We start from the raw sequence: 22,440 nt of genomic DNA, 5'->3' as shown, positions 1-22,440 counted from the left end.
GACGTTTAAATAGTAAGTAACTTGAATTACAGTCAACTCGTCCCCTAGTCAACTCGTCCCCCAGTCAACTCGTCCCTGCTTTGGTCATTTCGTCCCCCTAGGTGATTTCAAATTGGTCATTTCGTCCCCCCTTTTTCGGCCCCCCTTTTTAAAACGTATTTTTGAGAAAAAAAATCATAGTATGATTAATCAGTTTGTTTTTTTTTCTTTGAAAAATGCCAAATAAGTATGTTTTATGCTAAAATATACATAAGTTTTCGTTCGTTTTAAGAAATTTTTGTTTTAAAAATGATCTATTTAACAAGGAGGATTTTTTGGGGTTTTTTTGTGGGTTTTTTTTTCGTAAGTCTGCTATGTTGGACAACATGATTACTGTGTAAATGTCCGTATTTGATGCGGCTTATTTTCAAACTCTTGAATAAGATTGAACTTTCTATTAAATTTTTTTTATAAAAATAATTTCCTCACTTCATTCAACTATTAACACATGCAATTCTACTAGGGGACAATTTTGACACATTTCATTCGGTCAATCAACACCTTCTCATGCAATTAAATACCATTAACACCTTCCAATCAGCCCAATCAACGCCTTTTAATGTGATTAATAATCTTTAACACCTTTCGTATGCAGGGATATGCTCATTCGAAGATCTACTTTATTTTAGAAACCACTGTCTCCCTACTTTTGAAGTATTTTTTTTAATATATTTTAATGACAAAAATAGATATAAAGCATGTTGGTTATTTTAAGTAAAACATAAGTGACAGATATTCGTTGTTTATTTATTCTTTATTGTATTTCTAAGTAAAACTTTCTTCTATAATGATCAGGGGTAAGGATTTATTAATCTCTCTTTTGCTTACTATGATTTTTAAACAGTTAGATTTTCTATTATATCGTATTTTTCATATTAAGGGCATTTCCTTTATTTTTATTTTATATTATTTCAGTTAATTGTCATATATTTTCAGTATATTTCTTTTATCATTGTATCAAACCTAATTATTTAAAGTGAACTATTTCCAATATAACTCCTTCAAAACTCAAGATAATTTTAAATACAAGTTTTCGAAGTAAAAAATGTCATAAATAAAACAAAAATGCCTAAAATATTATGGGGACAAAATTGCCAAAGGGGGAACGAATTGACCAAAAGGGGGACGAGTTGACCAAAATGGGGACGAGTTGACCAAATTTTATCATGAGGGGGACGAAATGACCAATTTTGGGGGACGAAATGACCAAATCGGGGACGAGTTGACGGGGGGACGAGTTGACTTGATACCAGTAACTTCCGGTGACTTACAAAACAACTTGTGGACTAAAAAATGCTAGCAACTAGTCGCCGTTTTCTATCAGCTGCTGTAAGAAAGCGTTTTCATATAGATATGTTAATATTTCAGCATGTGCATTTCACGTTTTTGCTTCTTTTGTTTATCTTCATGGCATTTTTTTGTTAGAATGTCTGGACCTGTTTAATTTTATGTGGGTGGGGTATTAAGAAATGGACGTATAATTTTAATGGAATTTATTTTGATGCAGCTTAAATCGATCCAGAGAAAAAGGAAATTATTGAAGGGTAGAATGCACTTTAGCGGTCCCCGCAAGTTTACAATGCGCATGCGCAGCAAGTTGGTGTGTGGGGTAGTCTAAATAATGAGACCTCGGGTAGACCGATTCTACATTTTGATATTTTACGTTGTCTACCTAGAGGTCTCAACCAGAAACAATCAGAACTGTGGTAAATTGAAATTACGATTTATCAGTAGTCACGATTTGTTCAGCCCTAACAGCTGACCTGTTGTTTTAAATCATAAATAGTAAATAAAAAACATAAGAACAGGACATATTTATCAAGAATTTCTGTTGTAAAAAATTTAAACCTCTAACGTTTCAATCGTCTTCAATGTAATGGCGGTCGGAGGCGTGACCAATGAAAACGCTTCGTGTAGTAATGTGTTTACCTGTATCGACCATTTTCCAACATGTAGATACTGGTACTGATGATAAACCCGGACAGATGATAAAGTCAAACACCTTGGAAATATTCGATTGCAATCGGTTATTTATAAAATTGAACACACCATCTAATAGTCTCCACTTACAACACCAACTGGTGTAAACAAAAACAAAATTGGTAAATATTCTGTATAAATAAATGACTTAAATAAATTTGTATAAAAAATATTTATCCAAAATTACTGAGGAAGGGAGTATTTTTTTGCGCATGCTCACTGTGGAAACATGAAGGCCTGACATTTGTTAACTTTTCATTACTTGATCAGGAATGACTGTTGCAGCTTTTTGGGGAAAGTTTCAGTATAATAATACCAAGAAAATTTTGTAAATGACAAATTGTTCGAATTTATCATCAGTCAACATTCATAAAGTCCCCTTTTTACATACCCCTTTCAGGCACTCACTTCGTGTGAGTTTGCTTACTAAATATAAATTTGAATTATATAAAGTTTTCAGCAAAGATTAAGCTTTATTTTGATACCGACCATTGAATTCAATTTGCAGAAATAAAAAAGTTAGAGGTAAAAAACTTCATTTTCTGTTCGGGTTTATCATCAGTACCAGTACAGGCGATTTAAACCTCTGAATTTTTAGCTCATCTGATTTTTTGAAAAAAAATGATGAGTTATTTTCATCACTTGAGCGGTTGTCGGCGTCGGTGTCTGCGTCGGCGTCTGCGTCGGCGTTGCCTGGTTAAGTTTTATGTTTAGGTCAGCTTTTCTCCTAAACTATCAAAGCTATTGCTTTGAAACTTGGAAGACTTGTTCACCATCATAAGCTGACCCTGTATAGCAAGAAACATAACTCCATCTTGCTTTTTGCAAGATTTATGGCCCCTTTTGTACTTAGAAAATATCAGATTTCTTGGTTAAGTTTTATGTTTAGGTCAACTTTTCTCCTAAACTATCAAAGCTATTGCTTTGAAACTTGGAATACTTGTTCACCATCATAAGCAGACCCTGTACATCAAGAAACATAACTCCATCTTGCTTTTTGCAAGAATTATTGCCCCTTTTGGACTTAGAAAATCAGTTTTCTTGGTTAAGTTTTATGTTTAGGTCAGCTTTTATCCTAAACTATCAAAGCTATTGCTTTAAAACTTGCAACACTTGTTCACCATCATAAGCTGACCCTGTACAGCAAGAAACATAACTCCATCCTGCTTTTTGCAAGATTTATGGCCCCTTTTGGACTTAAAAAATATCAGATTTCTTGGTTAAGTTTTATGTTTAGGTCAACTTTTTCTCTTAAACTATCAAAGCTATTGCTTTGAAATTTGCAACACTTGTTCACCATCATAAGCTGACCCTGTACAGCAAGCAACATAACTCCATCCTGCTTTTTGCAATAATTATTGCCCCTTTTGGACTTAGAAAATCATTTTCTTGGTTGAGTATTATGTTTAAGGCAACTTTTCTCATAAACTATCAAAGCTATTGCTTTAAAACTTGCAACAGTTTTTCACAATCATAAGTGGACACTGTACATCAAGAAACATAACTCTATCCTGCTTTTTGCAAGAATGATGGCCCTTTTTAGACTTAGAAAATCATGGGTAGGATAATATTTCTATTATACAAAAAAAATCAGATGAGCGTCAGCACCCGCAAGGCGGTGCTCTTGTTTTAACTGCCATAGTTTGAAAGTTTTTTAAGGAATCTAGATAATATATACATCATTGGAAAGGAAAAATTACAGGCTTTCTATGTATGTATTTCTTTTTTTTTGATCCGTCGCTTTATTATAACAAAATTCCCGCCCAACGGATTCCGTTGGGTGTTATTTAAGCAAAGAAGGGGACAGTGCTATCACATTCTTTTCCTTTTTAGCTCGACTATTCGAAGAATAAGTAGAGCTATCCTACTCACCACGGCATCGGTGTTGGCGTTGGCGTCACACCTTGGGTTAAGTTTTTCGTACCAGTCCACATTTTGACAAAGTCTTTTGAGATAAAGCTTTGAAACTTTCAACACTTGTTTACCATCATCATGGCCAGTTATAGGCAAGAGCACTTAACTCAATCAAGGATTTTGGCTGAATTATGGCCCCTTTTGACTTAGAAATCATGGTTAAGTTTTTCGTACCAGTTCATATTTTGACAAAGTCTTATCAGATAAAGCTTTGAAACTTTCAATATTTGTTTACCATCACCATGTCCAGTTATAGGCAAGAGCACATAACTCCATCAAGGATTTTGGCTGAATTATGGCCCTTTTTGACTTAGAAATCTGGGTTAATATTTCGTACCAGTTCATATTTTGACAGTCTTTGGAGATAAAGCTTTGAAACTTTCAACACCTGTTAACCATCACCATGTCCAGTTATAGACAAGAGTACATAACTCCATCAAGGATTTTGGCTGAATTATGGCCCCTTTTGACTTAGAAATCATGGTTAAGTTTTTCGTACCAGTTCATATTTTGACAAATCTCTAGAGATAAAGCTTTGAAACTTTCATTACTTGTTTACCATCACCATGTCCAGTTATAGGCAAGAGCACATAACTCCATCAAGGATTTTGGCTGAATTATGGCCCTTTTTGACTTAGAAATCTGGTTAATATTTCGTACCAGTTCATATTTTGACAAAGTCTTTTGAGATAAAGCTTTGAAACTTTCAACACCTGTTTACCATCACCATGTCCAGTTATAGGCAAGAGTACATAACTCCATCAAGGATTTTGGCTGAATTATGGCCCATTTTGACTTAGAAATCTTGGTTAAGTTTTTCGTACCAGTTCATATTTAGACAAAGTCTTTTGAGATAAAGCTTTGAAACTTTCTTGGTTAAGTTTTTCGTACCAGTTCATATTTTTTGTAAAGTGTTTGACATATGGCTTTGAAACTTTTATCACTTGTTTAGTATAATAGTCTCTATCTGTAGGAAAGAGAACATAACTCTGTCATATATTTTGGCTGAATTATGGTCCTTTTCGGATTTTGAAATTGGTTCTGTTTTCATACAAGTCCATGTTTTGTCAAAACTATTTGACATATGGCTTTTAAACTTTGAAGACTTGTTTATCATTATGATTTCCATCTGTAGGCAAGAGTACATAACTATTTTGACTGAATTATGGCCCTTTTTGGACTTTGAATTGGCTCAAATATTGCCATTTAGTGCAAGACTTATTGAAATCAAAGTAATACAGGAACATTGTTTGTCTAATCTATTTATTTCTTTTGTCTGAATATCCGTGGAAATATTTTGACCCCATTCTGCAATCAATTCTTTGAATAGTCGAGCGCGCTGTCATCAGACAGCTCTTGTCTGGTTTGTACTCGGAGGCGGATATCGACAAGTCAAAAAATATTAACGATATTCAACTCTCGAGTACAATTATTTGGACTAGTGTGTGGGGTAAAGCGGGGGTGCGGGGATGTAGCCCCCAAACATATTCATCTCAGTATAAAGTTACTCCTTTTAACTTTTAATATTTAAGACATTATTAAACTACTATTATTATAGGGACAGCTAAAGTGCAAGTGCTCCAATCATTGTATCAAAACTAGTTGGTTTTCAAGTATTTATCATGCTTTTAATCAGTTGAACATATTGCCATGGACATCATTTTGACGCGGAAATGTTTTGACGCTATATTTGACTTGACCTCGTATTCAGATATCGGGAATTTCCATTACATTTTGCATTTGAATTTGTCATTGTGTGACCGGTACCTAGCAGTCTAGTCAAAATAATAGGACGTTTCTGGACAGCGTGATAACTTGACTGACTCTATCACATCAAACTTACTAGAGATTAGGGCTGTAACGAATACACTAAGGGGGGAATATGATACGTATCACGAATACAGGGTGACGAATACGAATATTTATTCATGAATATGAATTCTATGATAAAAGGTCACTGAACATTATGTGGCTTTTGCCAACAATATATTACAGTCTGCTGACTAAGTTATTTATAGTACTTACTGGGTACTCAAAACACTGTTATTTTAAACTAATACTGTTCAAAAGTAAAAAAAAAAAACACAGTCAACATGTAAGCTTTGCATTCGAATGACTTAAACTGTCAATTGTTTGGCAAAAGAATGAGTAGAGGCAACCAAAAACTGACGACGTGTATTTTGCAGGGGGATCCCCTATTTCAGCTCAACATGTTTATGTAGTGTTTTCAGATGTCGTAAAATGGGAATTCCCACATGTTGAAATCAAATATTAGTTATATAAATTTGATTATGAATTCAATCACATTTCAAACCCAGAAAATTATGAAAAGATTTTTATTAATGGTAAAAGGTAAACCAGCATCAGATATCGGCCCTATGACTTCTTGAATCAGTGTCGTGAAAATATTTGTCTACTGTTGTGTGTGGGGTAATATGAAGAAAACGAATAATTTATGCACAATGCACTATGAAATGGGAGCATTTTCGGTAGATTTCTTGTGTTTAAAAACTGCAAGATCCAAACTAAAATTACTTTGGTGGGGGTATTTGTCACTTCTGTGACAGTTCTAGTTTTCCCCTTCCTCAGAAGAAAATTCCCCTGATAATAGGTTGTTTGACACAACTAGATAAGAACTCATTTTCAAGTTATATTATGGTGCCTCTAAGACAGGTTACTGCTGCAATATAGTTACAGTAGTTAGAAATGATTGAAAACTGTATTAATAAGTGTGAAAAGTACTAACATAATTATATTTGGCTAAAAACCTCCCCTTTATGTCTTTAAAGGACGAAAAATTCCCCTTCCTGAGGGTATGGGTACCTGTCTCCATAAGTTGTCTAGTGCCCTGTTATGCCATAATTAGAAGCACAGTTGACACACTCTTCTTGCTGATAAGAATACTAACCAAGAGTTGTAAACCAGCATGACCTAATAAAAAAAATAATACCACAACTGTCGTAACGATCTATACTTTCCTACTACATATGGACTTTCAAAGCAATTAACAAAGCTTTTTTTATATGTTACAGTGTCAGCAGGTTAGAAAGCTCCATACAGCAGCACCTCTCTGCAGTGATAACCTCTTTGTTGTAAGTATCACTTGACATCTTACTGAAAAACCAATGAATTTACTTAAAGATAAGATGAATAAAAGATTTCTATATTGGTTTGGATTTAATTTTATGGATTGATGCTACCAGAGAATCTATGAAAAATAAATAAGTCCCCATGAATATTATTAATGTTTTCACAGTATCTAATCTTAAACTTAAGTAAGATGGAACTGTTTGGTAGTACTTTGAACATAAGAATTTGTTTCTAAACTATCTTAAATATGCCAAATCAAGAGAAAAAAAGATGCCCAAGTCGGGAATTGAACACAGGCTGCTGTGGCAAAAAAAAACAACTTTCCCACGGTTTTGACCATTACACCACAGAGGAATACGTACTTAACAATTGTTAAATATAGGTATTTATGATTAGGCAGTTTACCTCATGTAATCGGCGATATATGACCGTTTTGTGTCGATTCGCCGTAAAACCCAACTCACTCACTCACTCACCTCATGTAAAGGGTTACAATCACTTTCAACTAATTCTCGTGTGTTACCATAATATATAGTCTTGTCAGTAATTAAGTTTCAAAGTGGTTTTAAGCATGAATTTTCTGATACAAATGTACCTAAATATTTTCTCTTTGTTGTCACACGATCTGAAGGTCAGTGCCTTTATTATATTGATCCATATTTAATTTTCAGTCAGTTACATGTATAGCCATATTGGAAATGGAACTGTAGGATCATCACCAGAAAATAACTGTATATATCAAAACTTTCATTTATTACATGTACATACAATAACCCACCACTCAAAATCTGTGGAAGATCTTTTGCTTTTGTACTTCGGTATGTTCAGCTTAATTTTGATAAATTTGTGAAAAGTAAGGGAAGTAATAAAATGTAACATTTCTTTATATTTTGTACTTTCAGCATAGACACACTGCTGATAACAATCCTGATACACCATTTGAGTTCTCACCAGAAAATATAAAGGTATGCCAAGTTGCTTTAGTAAAGTATATTTGAAACAATGGAAAAGAAGGTTATTATTTGCCCCCCAAAAGGCCTAAAAACTGCAAAACCCTATTTAAATGGAGTAACCTCTTTCCTTTCATTGAGAGCTATCCTGATACGAAACTACATGCAAGTTATTTATGATAAAAAAAATATTGGACATATATCAGAATTAAAAGATATTTTTAACACTGGAGTTTTTAATATTAGAACAGTGGTTGAACACAACCGGAGTATGACCGTGAATTATGAAAAAAAATGGATCTATGACAACATTTTTAGCTCGACTATTCGAAGAATAAGTAGAGCTATCCTACTCACCACGGCGTAGGCGTCCGCGTCACACCTTGGTTAAGTTTTTCGTACCAGTCCACATTTTGACAAAGTCTCTTGAGATAAAGCTTTGAAACTTTCAACACTTGTTTACCATCATCATGGCCAGTTATAGGCAAGAGCACATAACTCCATCAAGGATTTTGGCTGAATTATGGCCCCTTTTGACTTAGAAATCATGGTTAAGTTTTTCGTACCAGTTCATATTTTGACGAAGTCTTTAAAGATAAAGCTTTGAAACTTTCAACACTTGTTTACCATCACCATGGCCAGTTATAGGCAAGAGTACATTACTCCATCAGGGATTTTGGCTGAATTATGGCCCCTTTTGACTTAGAAATCTTGGTTAAGTTTTTCGTACCAGTTCATATTTAGACAAAGTCTTTTGAGATAAAGCTTTGAAACTTTCAACACTTGTTTACCATCACCATGTCCAGTTATAGGCAAGAGCACATAACTCCATCAAGGATTTTGGCTGAATTATGGCCCTTTTTGACTTAGAAATCTGGGTTAATATTTCGTACCAGTTCATATTTTGACAAAGTCTTTTGAGATAAAGCTTTGAAACTTTCAACACCTGTTTACCATCACCATGTCCAGTTATAGGCAAGAGTACATAACTCCATCAAGGATTTTGGCTGAATTATGGCCCCTTTTGACTTAGAAATCTTGGTTAAGTTTTTCGTACCAGTTCATATTTTTTGTAAAGTGTTTGACATATGGCTTTGAAACTTTTATCACTTGTTTAGTATAATAGTCTCTATCTGTAGGAAAGAGAACGTAACTCTGTCATCTATTTTGGCTGAATTATATTCCTTTTTGGACTTTGAAATTGGTTCTGTTTTCATACAAGTCTATGTTTTGTCAAAACTGTTTGACATATGGCTTTTAAACTTCGAACACTTGTTTATCATTATGATTTCCATCTGTAGGCAAGAGTACGTAACTATTTTGACTGAATTATGGCCCTTTTTGGACTTTGAAATTGGCTCATATATTGCCATTTAGTGCAAGACTTATCGAAATCGAAGTAATACAGGAACATTGTTTGTCTAATCTATTATTTCTTTTGTCTGAATATCCGTGGAAATATTTTGACCCCATTCTTCGATCAATTCTTCGAATAGTTGAGCGCGCTGTCATCAGACAGCTCTTGTTTGTTGCTAACTATTGTGCTTGTCTCCAAAACCATTTACATTTGTTCTAAATACGGCCAAAATACCTTTTTCCTGAAAACATGTGATTTAAGCAATAATTATATACAGTGGCGTATTTTTATTACTCTAAAAATGTATGTTTATTAAATGTACATGTCATGCTTACTTATGTGTATATGAGTCTGTGGCAACATATTTAGTGAAAAACAGTCAAATTCTGGTTATCTCAAAGTAAAATGCTTTGTCCCTTGTAGTTTTAGATTCTGAATTTCATCTGTATTTGAACTATATGGGTGTTACAATGAATGCAGTAATGTTCTTTTGTTTTCATTCCACACAGAAAGCAGAATTAATTATAAAGAACTACCCTGAAGGTCACGAGGCAGCAGCATGTATTCCGTTACTTGATCTTGCTCAGCGGCAACATGGTAATATTTTCTCTGGATTTATTTTTATTCAGATTTGACTTAAATTGTAAAATGTAATGCCCTAAAAATTAAATATTTACATTCTTCCTTTTCATTCCATTGTCAATTATGGCAGTTTTGATGAATTCAAAGAAAAGGCATAAAAGTTAAAATAATGCAGCTCACTGAAAACTTGACACTATTTGGATGATGCACACGTAATCAGGGAGAACATTCCTTTGATGACACTAAAGTTCTTCTATCTAGTGAACGGAATGACCGGGAAGAAGTGTTCATTGTTAAATACAACAAAATTTGTACAATTAATGAAAACAGTTGTTATCAAAATGGTAAATATATTTATAATGTCAATACAGTTAAACATTGTTCGCTAGAACTCGGATAATTTGTAAAAGGCCTTTGCTTGAACTCATTGTCAGGTCCCAGGAAAACATTATAATGTATAGTTTTCTATGGCTGGAATTGTTAATTACTCAAACAAATTGCGGTTGTCCAGTTGATTCAGATTGCGAGCAAATCATGTTCAACTGTATAAGAAATGAAATAACTTTATTTTCAGAGTTGATGCGAAATGAACAACAAAACATGATCAGCTAATGAGCAGCTAACTCAATTCATGGAATTGCTGGTCATATACTGTTGTTCATTTCACATTAGCTCTGAAATAAAACCATTTTTAAACAGTAACACTAATACTATATACATCATTGTCTATATATCAGGTTGGGTACCACTTTCTGTGATGCATGCAGTAGCAGACCTGTTGAAGATGCCAAGAATGAGAGTTTATGAAGTAGCCACATTTTACACTATGTTTAACAGGTATGGTTTAAACCTTGAAAAAAAAAAAGTTAATATAGGTAATAAGATAGTAGTAGTATCTGTTTTGTTTGTTTGTTTTGGGTTTAACGCCGTTTTTCAACAGTATTTCAGTCATGTAATGGCGGGCAGTTAACCTAACCAGTGTTCCTGGATTCTGTACCAGTACAAACCTGTTCTCGGCAAGTAACTGCCAACTTCCCCACATGAATCAGAGGTGGAGGACTAATGATTTCAGACACAATGTCATGTATTATCTGAGTTGAAGTATGAAATGTACTTAAACAAAATAATGAGAGCCAATAAAGAAGGTAAAAATTGCTGTTCACAGCTATTTAGATTCTCATGTATTTGTTGGGCCTTATGCTAATGGGTAAGGAAGCTAAACTTAATGTTACATGTTGTACCTCAGCTCAGTTGTACAATTCTTTTCTATGAGACAATTGTCCAGCTGGTCTGTGATAGGTCAGTGGTGTTCTGCCCAGTTGCCTACACATGTCTGAAGTATGGCTTTGCATGATTTTTTAGCTCACCTGTCACAAAGTGACAAGGTGAGTTTTTATGATCGCACGGCGTGCGTGCGTGCATAAACTTTTGCTTGTGACCACTCTAGAGGTCACATTTTTCATGGCATCTTTATTAAAGTTGGTCAGAATGTTCACTTTGATGATATCTAGGTCAAGTTCGAAACTTGGTTATGTTTGGTCAAAAACTAGGTCAGTAGGTCTAAAAATAGAAAAACCTTGTGACCTCTCTCGAGGCCATATTTTTCATGAGATCTTCATGAAAATTAGTCAGAATGTTCACCTTGATGATATCTAGGTCAAGTTTGAAACTGGATCATGTGCGGTCAAAAACTAGGTCAGTAGGTCTAAAAATAGAAAAACCTTGTGACCTCTCTAGAGGCCATATTTCTCAATGGATCTTCATGAAAATTGGTCAGAATGTTCTCCTTGATGATATCTAGTTCAAGTTCGAAACTGGGTCATGTGCGGTCCAAAACTAGGTCAGTAGGTCTAAAAATAGCAAAACCTTGTGACCTCTCTAGAGGCCATATTTTTCATGGGATCTGTATGAAAGTTGGTCTGAATGTTCATCTTGATGATATCTAGGTCAAATTTTAAACTGGGTTATGTGCGGTCAAAAACTAGGTCAGTAGGTCTAAAAATAGAAAAACCTTGTGACCTCTCTAGAGGCCATATTTTTCATGTGATCTTCATGAAAATTGGTGAGAATGTTCACCTTGATGATATCTAGGTCAAGTTCAGAACTGGGTCACATGCCTTTAAAAACTAGGTCATTAGGTCAAATAATAGAAAAATCTTGTGACCTCTCCAGAGGCCATATTTTTCAATGGATCTTCATGAAAATTGGTCAGAATGTTTATCTTGGTGATATCTAGATCAAGTTCAAAACTGGGTCACATGAGCTCAAAAACTAGGTCACTATGTCAAGTAATAGAAAAAACGACGTCATACTCGGTTCAAAACTGGGTCATGTGGGGACAGGTGAGCATTTCAGGACCATCATGGTCCTCTTGTTTATAACAGTCATTGTGAAACTTTGGTTTACACTGTATTATATTGGTGCTTATTAAATTGAGCAAAGGTTTTAAATTGTCATCTGAGCATAAGGAAATCTTAAGGTTGTTGCAAACTACTAACTAGTTTATTAACTCATCTGATTTTTTTGAAAAAAATGATGAGTTATTGTCATCACTTGATCGGCATTGGCGTTGGCGTTGCCTGGTTAAGTTTTATGTTTAGGTCATCTTTACTCCTAAACTATCAAAGCTATTGTTTTGAAACTTGCAACACTTGTTCACCATCAATAGCTGACCCTGAACAGCAAGAAACATAACTCCATCCTGCTTTTTTCAAGAATTATGGCCCCGTTTGGACTTAAAAAAATATCAGATTTCTTGGTTAAGTTTTATGTTTAGGTAAACTTTTCTCCTAAACTGTCAAAGCTATTGCTTTGAAACTTGCAACACTTGTTCACCATCATATGTTGACTCTGTACAGCAAGAAACATAACTCCATCCTGCCTTTTGCAAGAATTATGGCCCCTTTTGGACTTAGAAAATCAGATTTCTTGGTTAAGTTTTGCGTTTAGGTCAACTTTTCTCCTTACTGGTCAAAGCTATTTTATTAAAACTCAGGCCAGTTATTTGCCATTAAAAGCTGACTCTGCTCAAGTACTGTAACTCTGCATTGCTTTTTGCAAGGATTATGGCCCTTTTTGCACTTAGAAAATCATGGGTAGGACAATATTTCTATTATACAGAGACAAAAAAATCAGATGAGCATCTGCACCAGCAAGGCGGTGCTCTTGTTGTTCTTTGCAAGCAGGTTCCAAGGTTTTAAAACTGAGTTGGACACCAGTCTCAAATTTCAAAACTTTAGAACATCTGACTGGTTGTTTCTGGGCAAGGTTCCATTTAAATCTCAGTTTCTGTTTCCATAATGGAATTTCTTTCTGCAGAGAACCAGTCGGAAAATACTTGGTACAGATGTGTACAACAACACCTTGTATGCTGAATGGTGTCGGCTCCGATGTTATAATGGACTGTGTCAGGGAAGAATTAGGTAAATGTTTAATGATCTACATTGTGCAGTAAAATCATTATTATTCATAGGGGACTGATTTTCATGGATTTCATGATTGGGTCATTACAAGTGGTCAAGTAAAAAAATTTTTACATTGAAAGCTCAAAATCTTCAAATTCATATGTCCACAGAATAGCTGCTTTGGTGAAAAAACACAAAATTCATGTCAACAAGATGAAATGATTCTGGAGTATTTTATGATATTGTTAAAATTCATGGTTAAAATTGTTACTAGAATAAAGACTAAACACAAAGCTCTTAATGCCTCTATTAGTCCCCAACCTATGTTTCACTGGATTGGACTTACAGTGCCCCCATCCCAATGAAACTTGGTACAGAGAATATGCACAACCTTTTATTTTGTTGCTGTGGCAAGAAATATTTACAGCAAGATAAACCTATGACAAAACAAGAGCTGTCTCCATAGGATGACACATGCCCCCGATGGCACTTTGAATGAATAGTTATGGCCGATGTTAGAGTTTAGGACCTTTGACCTACGGACCTGGGTCTTGCGCGCGACACTTCGTCTTACTGTGGTACACATTCATGCCCAGTAATTTTAAAATTCATGCATGAATGACAAAGATATGGACCGGACACGCCTGTGAATGCACTATCATGAAATATGACCTTTAACGTCTAAGTGTGACCTTGACCTTTGAGTTACAGACCTGGGTCTTGCGCGCGACACGTCATCTTACTGTGGTACACATTCATGCCAAGTTATTTGAAAATCCATCCATGGATGACAAAGATATGGACTGGACACGAATGAACTATCATGAAAAATGACCTTTAACGTCTAAGTGTGACCTTGACCTTTGAGCTACGGACCTGGGTCTTGCGCGCGACACGTCGTCTTACTGCGGTACACATTCATGCCAAGTTATTTGAAAATCCATCTATGGATGACAAAGATATGGACCGGACACGAATGCACTATCATGAAAAATGACCTTTAACGTCCAAGTGTGACCTTGACCTTTGAGCTACAGACCTGGGTCTTGCGCGCGACACATCGTCTTACTGTGGTACACATTCATGCCAAGTTATTTGAAAATCCATCCATCGGTGACAAAGATATGGACCGGACACGAAAATTGCGGACAGACTGACAGACAGACGGTTCAAAAACTATATGCCTCCCTTCGGGGGCATAAAAAAAAATAGATTCTATGATAACTTAAAGAGTATGAAAGATTTTTTCATGAAATTTGTTGAATAGGTAAAGACAGTGCGAAGAAGGTACACGTTGTTTTATTTTCTCCATTTGTCCATCTCCCAACTCAGTAATCTCATTTTATACTAATTATTTTTTCTTGATTGTGATGAAAGCTTAAAGATTATTTGAATCACTCTCAAGCAAATTTCTTGGAAAAACCTGTTCTGGTGTTATATGAAATGACATGGTTGAGACCTCAGTGGGGATCAAAACCAAATAGAGCTGCCAACACCTTAAGTCGCCAGACTACTGCTCCCCAATAATCTGTTAGTCAAAATTTTCAAGAAAGATAATTCAGTTTATGTTGATATCATTTGTGTACCTCATCTAGATATCAACTATTGTTTCACCTCCCCCTACCTACCCACATTGTGACAACTGCCCTTAACCAAAATATTTTAACACAATTCTGATTTCAATGTTATTCTTCCAGGATGTTTGGACCTAATTCTAAAAGAATCTCAAGTGATTTGAAGTCAGCGACCTTAACCATTCGGCCACGGTGGCCCGTCCAGGTGGCAATACTGAATTTTCCGCTTTAAATATTACACCAACAATCAGTAGCTAGTTTTCTCACATGAACAATAAAATTCTCTATCGAGGTTCAGTTGTTTTTTTTTTTGAAAGTTTGAAGAAATGCTTCTCTCACATTGTAATAAACAGTCTGTATTTGGGTATTAGCAGTACAATTCATATGTTTATTTAAGATGGCTAGAACTGTTCTAAACAAAGAACGAAATCAAGCATTATATTTTCTGAGATAAACCATTGACAGATCATTATGATGACAGATTTTGCAGTGTCATGTTAGACCATGTAATGAATATAGATCTATATTCTGTGAAATCATAATTTAGTGAGCATAAAATTTTGCCTGCTAGAACAGATTTTGGATTTACATTTGCTATTAGAAAGGGTGTTCACTGAAAATTTACTGACTAAAAAGCGAACAGAACAGACCATGATCAGCCTGCTTGGACGAGTTTGGTCTGCACTGGTCTTAAAGGCAGAATCATTTGCTGCCACAGGCTAAAGGTTAATATTTTTGGAATTACTCAACCATGAAATCCATGAAAAAGCAGTCCCTTGAGAAGATAATTGATTTCACTTTTTTTTAGCTCACCTGTCACAAAGTGACAAGGTGAGATTTTGTGATCGCGTGGCGTCCGTCATCCGTGCGTGCGTTCGTGCGTGCGTAAACTTTTGCTTGTGACCACTCTAGAGGTCATATTTTTCATGGGATCTTTATGAAAGTTGGTCAGAATGTTCATCTTGATGATATCTAGGTCAAGTTCGAAACTGGGTCACGTGCGGTCAAAAACTAGGTCAGTAGGTCTAAAAATAGAAAAACCTTGTGACCTCTCTAGAGGCCGTATTTTTCATGAGCTCTTCATGAAAATTAGTCAGAATGTTCACCTTGATGATATCTAGGTCAAGTTCGAAACTGGGTCACGTGGGGTCAAAAACTAGGTGAGTAGGTCTAAAAATAGAAAAACCTTGTGACCTCTCTAGAGGCCATATTTCTCAATGGATCTTCATGAAAATTAGTCAGAATGTTCACCTTGATGATATCTAGGTCAAGTTTGAAACTGGGTCACGTGCGGTCAAAAACTAGGTGAGTAGGTCTAAAAATAGCAAAACCTTGTGACCTCTCTAGAGGCCATATTTCTCAATGGATCTTCATGAAAATTAGTCAGAATGTTCACCTTGATGATATCTAGGTCAAGTTCGAAACTGGGTCATGTGGGGTCAAAAACTAGGTCAGTAGGTCTAAAAATAGAAAAACCTTGTGATCTCTTTAGAGGCCATATTTCTCAATGGGTCTTCATGAAAATTGGTCAGAATGTTCACCTTGATGATATCTAGATCAAGTTCAAAACTGGGTCACGTGCAGTCAAAAACTAGGTCAGTAGGTCTAAAAATAGAAAAACCTTGTGACCTCTCTAGAGGCCATATTTCTCAATGGATCTTCATGAAAATTGGTGAGAATGTTCACCTTGATGATATCTAGGTTAGGTTTGAAACTGGGTTATGTGCGGTCAAAAACTAGGTCAGTAGGTCGAAAAATAGAAAAACCTTGTGACGTCTCTAGAGGCCATATTTCTCAATGGATCTTCATGAAAATTGATCAGAATGTTCCTCTTGATGATATCTAGGCCAAGTTCGAAACTGGGTCACGTGCGGTCAAAAACTAGGTCAGTAAGTCTAAAAATAGAAAAACCTTGTGACCTCTCTAGAGGCCATATTTCTCAATGGATCTTCATGAAAATAAGTCAGAATGTTCACCTTGATGATATCTAGGTCAGATTCAGAAGTGGGTCACGTGCCTTCAAAAACTAGGTCATTAGGTCAAATAATAGAAAAACCTTGTGACCTCTCTAGAGGTCATATTTTTCAATGGATCTTCATGAAAATTGGTCAGAATTTTTTATCTTGATATCTAGGTCACATGTGCTCAAAAAACTAGGTCACTATGTCAAATAATAGAAATAAAGACGTCGTACTCAGTTCAACACAGGGTCATGTGGGGATAGGTGAGCGATTCAGGACCATCATGGTCCTCTTGTTCATATCAGGGCTTTGTGGTATATTGTCTGATATAGTGCAAATTACAATTTAGATGTGAGGATACTAAAATTCTTAGGCATATGAACTGTGTTATATCAAATGATAAATCAGACTAAGGTCTCTAAGGTCTTGATTATTATATAGTCAGTGAGGAGGTAGGTGTACAGACCTGGCATGGAATGATAGATTGCAAACTTACTGTATATATTCCATTGATGTTACCACTTAAGAAGCATCTTAATGTGAAAGGCAACAATATTCTAATGTTAATTATGTCTGCCAGATATTTTTTTGTTTTACTTGAAATGGTGAGTGAATTTTCAAAATCAGCATAAAAATGAGTTGTTCAAAATAGCAGCCATTTTGTTCCTTGGCAACATTAGAAAATGGCAGAAGAATCACCTTATTATTTAATATTTGTCAGAACTGAATTCTTAATTTTGTAGAGAAATAGGTCTACATTTCCCAACTAAGAGGAAATTATGCTTTACATTCTAATTTCAAGAAATTATAATAAATTAACCTGTATATTTAAGAGAGTATTTGCTAAATAAATAATTCAGCAGTGTGTTAAAGATGTCATAAATAACTAGACTGGCTGCCTCCATGGTTAGCCATTTTTAGCTCACCTGAACTTTGTTCAGGGTGAGCTATTGGTATAGATGGATAGTCGGGTGTCCGTCATCCTTTGTCCTGCATCAACGTTTTTACTTAAACATCTTCTCCTCTGAAACTACTGATCAGAATTACACTAAACTTAGTCAGTAGCATCCTTGCATCAACCTCTATCAAGTTTATTCAAATGGTTTATCTTGGCCCGTTTTAGGGCCTGCAAGAGGTAAAAATAGAAAAACCTTTAAAGAACTTCTTCTCATGAACTTCATCAAACTTGGTCTTTAGCATTTTATAAGGTCCTCTCCCAAGTTTATTGAGATTATGGGACTTGGCCCTTTTTAGGGGCCACTAGAACTAAAATTAGGAATATGTTTAAATGAATTCTCATGAAATGCTAGATGAAACTTCATCAGACTTGGTCTGTAGCATGATTATAAGGTACTCTCCCAAGTTTGTTCAAACGGGGGTACATGGCCCATTTTTGGGGCCACTAGAGCTAAAAAAGAAAGATTTCTTCTCATGAAACGCTTGATAGATCATCGAACTTGCTCTGTAGCATCATTATAATGTCCTGTCCCAAATTTGTTCAAATGGGGACACTTGGTCCCTTTTAGGGGCTGCTAGAGCTAAAATTAGAAATACCTTTCAGTGTCCTCTTTCATGAACTGCTAGATGAAACTTCATCAAACTTGGTCTGTAGTATGATTATAAGGTCCTCTCACAAGTTTGTTCAAGTGGGGGCACATGGCCCCTTTTTGGGGTCACTAAAGCTAAAAATAGAAATTCCTATAAATGACTTCTTCTCATGAAATGCTTGTTAGATCATCTAACTTGCTCTGTAGCAGCATTATAAGGTCTCTTGAATTTGTTCAAAATTAGAAATACATTTAAACAACTTTTTCTCATGAACCACTAGATGGATCTTCCCCAGACTTGGTCTGTAGCATGATTATAAGGTCCTCTCCTAAACTGTTTTTTTTTTTTTTCAAATACGGGCATTCTGCTCCTTTTTGTGGTCACTAGAGCTAAAAATAGGAAAATATTAAAAACACTTTTTCTCATGAACTGCTTGATGGATCTCTAGCAAACTTAGTCTGTAGCATCAGTATAAGGTCCTCTCCCAGAATTAGAAATACCTTAAAAGACATCTTCTCATGAACTGCTAGATGAATCTTCATCAAACTTGGTCTGTAGCATGATTATAAGGTCCTATTCCAATTTTAAACAGATGGGGGAAATGGCCCCTTTTAGGGGCCCCTAGAGCTAAAATTAGAAATACTTTTAAATGACTTTTCTCATGAACTGCAGGATGGATCTTCATCAAACATAGTTTGTAGCATCATTATACAGTCCTCTCCAAAATTTGTTCGATAGGGAGGGCGCTTGGCCCCTTTTAGGGGTAGCTATAGTTAAAAATAGGAAAGCCTTTAAATGATTTCTTCTCATGAACTGATTGGTGGGTCTTCGCAAACCTTTACAGGAGCATCATTATATGGGTTTTACCATATTTGTTCGATTGGGGGCACTTTGCCCCTTTAAGAGGCCACTAGAGCTCAAAATAGAAATATCTTCATAGTACTTCTTCTCGTGAACTGCTTGATGGATCTTTAGCAAACTTAGTGGCCACTAGAGTTAGAATAGAAATACCTTTGAGTTATTTCTGCAGATGGGTATGCATTTTTTGCGTGTGACAGCAAAGTATAGAAAACACTTTAAATAACTTGTTTCAATAAACAGCTTAAAGGATTTTCACCAAACCTAGTTAGAGGCAAAGTCAGATTGTTACGGTTTTCTTCAGGTTAGCAACTTAGGCCCATTTGCCTCTTGTCTTAAATTTCAACCTGCAATATCGTTTTCAAAGTAGACCAGATTTTAACAAATATCTTTCTTGTTATCAATGCCTGGACATATAAAATAAAATCAGCTGATTGCTAGGTTTTCCTTCCCCTTTAATGTACATGCACAAATTTATATTTCTAGGTATTAAAGTAGGGGAGACAACTAAGGATGGTAAATTTACGCTGGTAGAGGTGGAATGTCTAGGTGCATGTGTTAATGGACCTATGATGCAGGTCAATGACAAATATTACGTAAGTACTGCATACATTTAAATGTGTTAATCCTTCTGTCAGTTTTAGAAAAAAATGCAATCTAAAAGAGTAATAACCATCTGATTAGCTCAATAGGGAGAGGGCAGATCTACAGATCACAGGGTCATGAGTTTGATCCCCGAGCGGGCCATACGTTCTCTGTGATAAAAGACATTCGTCCGCCACCTCTGATTCATGTGGGGAAGTTGGCAGTTACTTGCGGAGAATCTATGTTTGTACTGGTACAGAATCCAACAACACTGGTAAGGTTAACTGCCCGCCATTACATAACTGAAATACTGTTATTGGCATTTAACCCAAAACAAACAAGAGTAAATGTAAGTCCTAATAAAATGTTCAAGATCCTCAGTTCAGAGGCTGAATGAAATGACTTTAAATATCCTTTTGTAAACAATATTATTACTAAATGCAATGTGATGCCTTTACAGGTTATTTGCTCAACTAAACCTTTATTGGCACTATTGACTTAGCCCGAGTATTTATTTAGATTTAGGAGTGCTGATAACACGTAGCTGTTTATATTTTATACAGCTCAATGCTAGTCATATTGTGCAGGCGTCCAGTTATTCCAGATAATGGCATGGGTTACAGGTTTCTGTTCTGTGCAGTTTTGTTAACATTAAAAGTAACATATAATTAAAAAAATGTTTACATTACATAGAGAAATAAAATTTAAAAGTATCCATGTGAAAAGTGATTTAAAAATACTACAGTGCTTTTTGAAAGATATAGAACATGCTAAGTTTTTTTACCTGAAAGGAATGTCAGAAAGTTTGTTCATTTGAAATATCTGTTAAAGAAAAAGATTAGTTTCATTCAAGTAATTCTCCCTGAAACTAACTGAGGGTAATTTTGTACATAGTAGTACGTCTGAACTTAGGTTGCTGTTAAAGATCATCATGTAAGTAGTTTATAGTGCAAAATGTTTAACATATTTTACAGGAGGATTTGACTGTGGAGGATACAAAAAGAATATTAAGTGATTTAAAACAGGATAAATGGCCGACATCTGGTCCACAGTAAGTAGAAACTTTGTATAATACAGTAGAAATGACAGTAGAAATGTGCTTATTTACAATTTCTCTGGTAACAACACTGCAAGTAAACGAATAGAACCAAAATGAAGTTAAATATCTTTTGTATCTTTAAGTAAGGTAATTAAACTAATTCAGTAAGTGATGTACAATACATTTTCATCGAGATCGAGATCATAGATTCAAAGCCTTGGCAAAGCATATTTTCAGAACACTGATTCACATGTGTATCTTCTCCATATTGACTGACTGAAGACTATAATGTTCAATGGTCATGTTTTGGACAGATTCAGTGCGAAAGTTACAGAAGAATTATATATTTTATGTAAATTTTCTATAAGAAAATAGCTGTATTGTAATTTGTAGAAGTTGCATGGAAAATAGCTATGTGGTGAATGTATTAGGGGAAATTTGGTAATGGCTGAGGTGGAGACGGGCAGAGGTGGGGAATAGTTGAGGTGGAGAATGGCAGATGTTTTAGAAGGGCTGAGATGGGGAATATCAGAGGTGGAGAATGGCTTAGGTTGCAAATGGCTGAGGTTGGGTTTGACAGAGGTCTGGAATGGCTGAGGTGGGGAATGGCAGAGGTTGAGGGGGAATGGCCGATGTGGTGAATAGAAAGTAAGGGCATTGCTGAAATGAGAAATGGCTGAGGTTGTGTATGGCAGAGGTTTGGGATGACTGAGGTGCTAAATAGCTGAGTTAGGGAATGGCTGAAATTGTGAATAGGTGAGGTGGAGAAAAACTGAGGTCGGGAATGGCCACTGGTGTTCAAGGTCATTATCCTTCAACTCTGATCCGTGGCCTCAGTGGCTGTGTGGTTAAGGTCGCTGACTTCAAATCACTTGCCCCTCATCGATGTGGGTTCGAGCCTTGCTCGGGGCGTTGAATTCTTCATGTTAGGAAGCCATACAGCTGGCTTACGGAAGGTCGGTGGTTCTACCCAGGTGCCCGCTCGTGATGAAATAATGCACGGAGGGGCATCTGGGGTCTTCCTCCACCATCAAAGCTGGAAAGTCGCCATATGACCTATAATTGTGTGCGTGCGACGATAAACCCAACAAATTCAACTCTGATCCATGATGGTGGAAGTGGTTGGTGAATTGCAGAGAACATGTTAATACTAGTAAATAATCTAGGAACATTAGTTATGCTAACTTAACTTCCAATATTATTGACCTACTGATATATCGAATTAGACAAAACAAAAAAAGCTGTTTTCTTAATGTGTTTTATGTTGATGAGAAAATGTATTGTTAAACTTTGTCTGTTTGCAGGAGTGGACAGGGTAACAGATTTTCATGTGAACCAAAGGGAGGTCTGACATCTCTAAATTCCCCTCCAAGAGGCCCAGGCTTTGGGATCAGATCAGATTTATGAAAATGAGACAGTGTATATAGAAACTTTAAGAAAATTAAAACTGTATAAAATCTGATAGAAAACTGCAAGTGCAAGAAATATTAAGTGACTTTTACCAGTGTTAACAGAGGAGTGTGAAGTTGTTTTGTAAATAAAATGTTGGACAATAAAAG

At 35.7% G+C, this 22,440-nt stretch overlaps 1 protein-coding gene across 1 annotated transcript; it reads left to right on the top strand.

Moving 5' to 3' along the window:
• The first annotated feature begins 1,252 nt into the window (after nucleotides 1-1,252).
• On the top strand, nucleotides 1,253-22,439 carry LOC128557807 (NADH dehydrogenase [ubiquinone] flavoprotein 2, mitochondrial-like). The gene is made up of 9 exons (XM_053546166.1): nucleotides 1,253-1,368; nucleotides 6,966-7,025; nucleotides 7,926-7,988; nucleotides 9,840-9,927; nucleotides 10,650-10,749; nucleotides 13,231-13,334; nucleotides 19,744-19,853; nucleotides 20,817-20,893; nucleotides 22,186-22,439. Exons 1-9 carry the CDS (start codon nucleotides 1,333-1,335, stop codon nucleotides 22,286-22,288), a joined length of 741 nt encoding a protein of 246 aa, XP_053402141.1. The 5' UTR covers nucleotides 1,253-1,332; the 3' UTR covers nucleotides 22,289-22,439.
• The last annotated feature ends 1 nt before the right edge of the window (nucleotide 22,440 follows it).

Source organism: Mercenaria mercenaria, chromosome 6, assembly GCF_021730395.1.
Source record: "Mercenaria mercenaria strain notata chromosome 6, MADL_Memer_1, whole genome shotgun sequence".
Lineage (NCBI taxonomy): Eukaryota > Metazoa > Mollusca > Bivalvia > Venerida > Veneridae > Mercenaria > Mercenaria mercenaria.
This window is presented reverse-complemented; position numbering and strand designations above follow the sequence as displayed.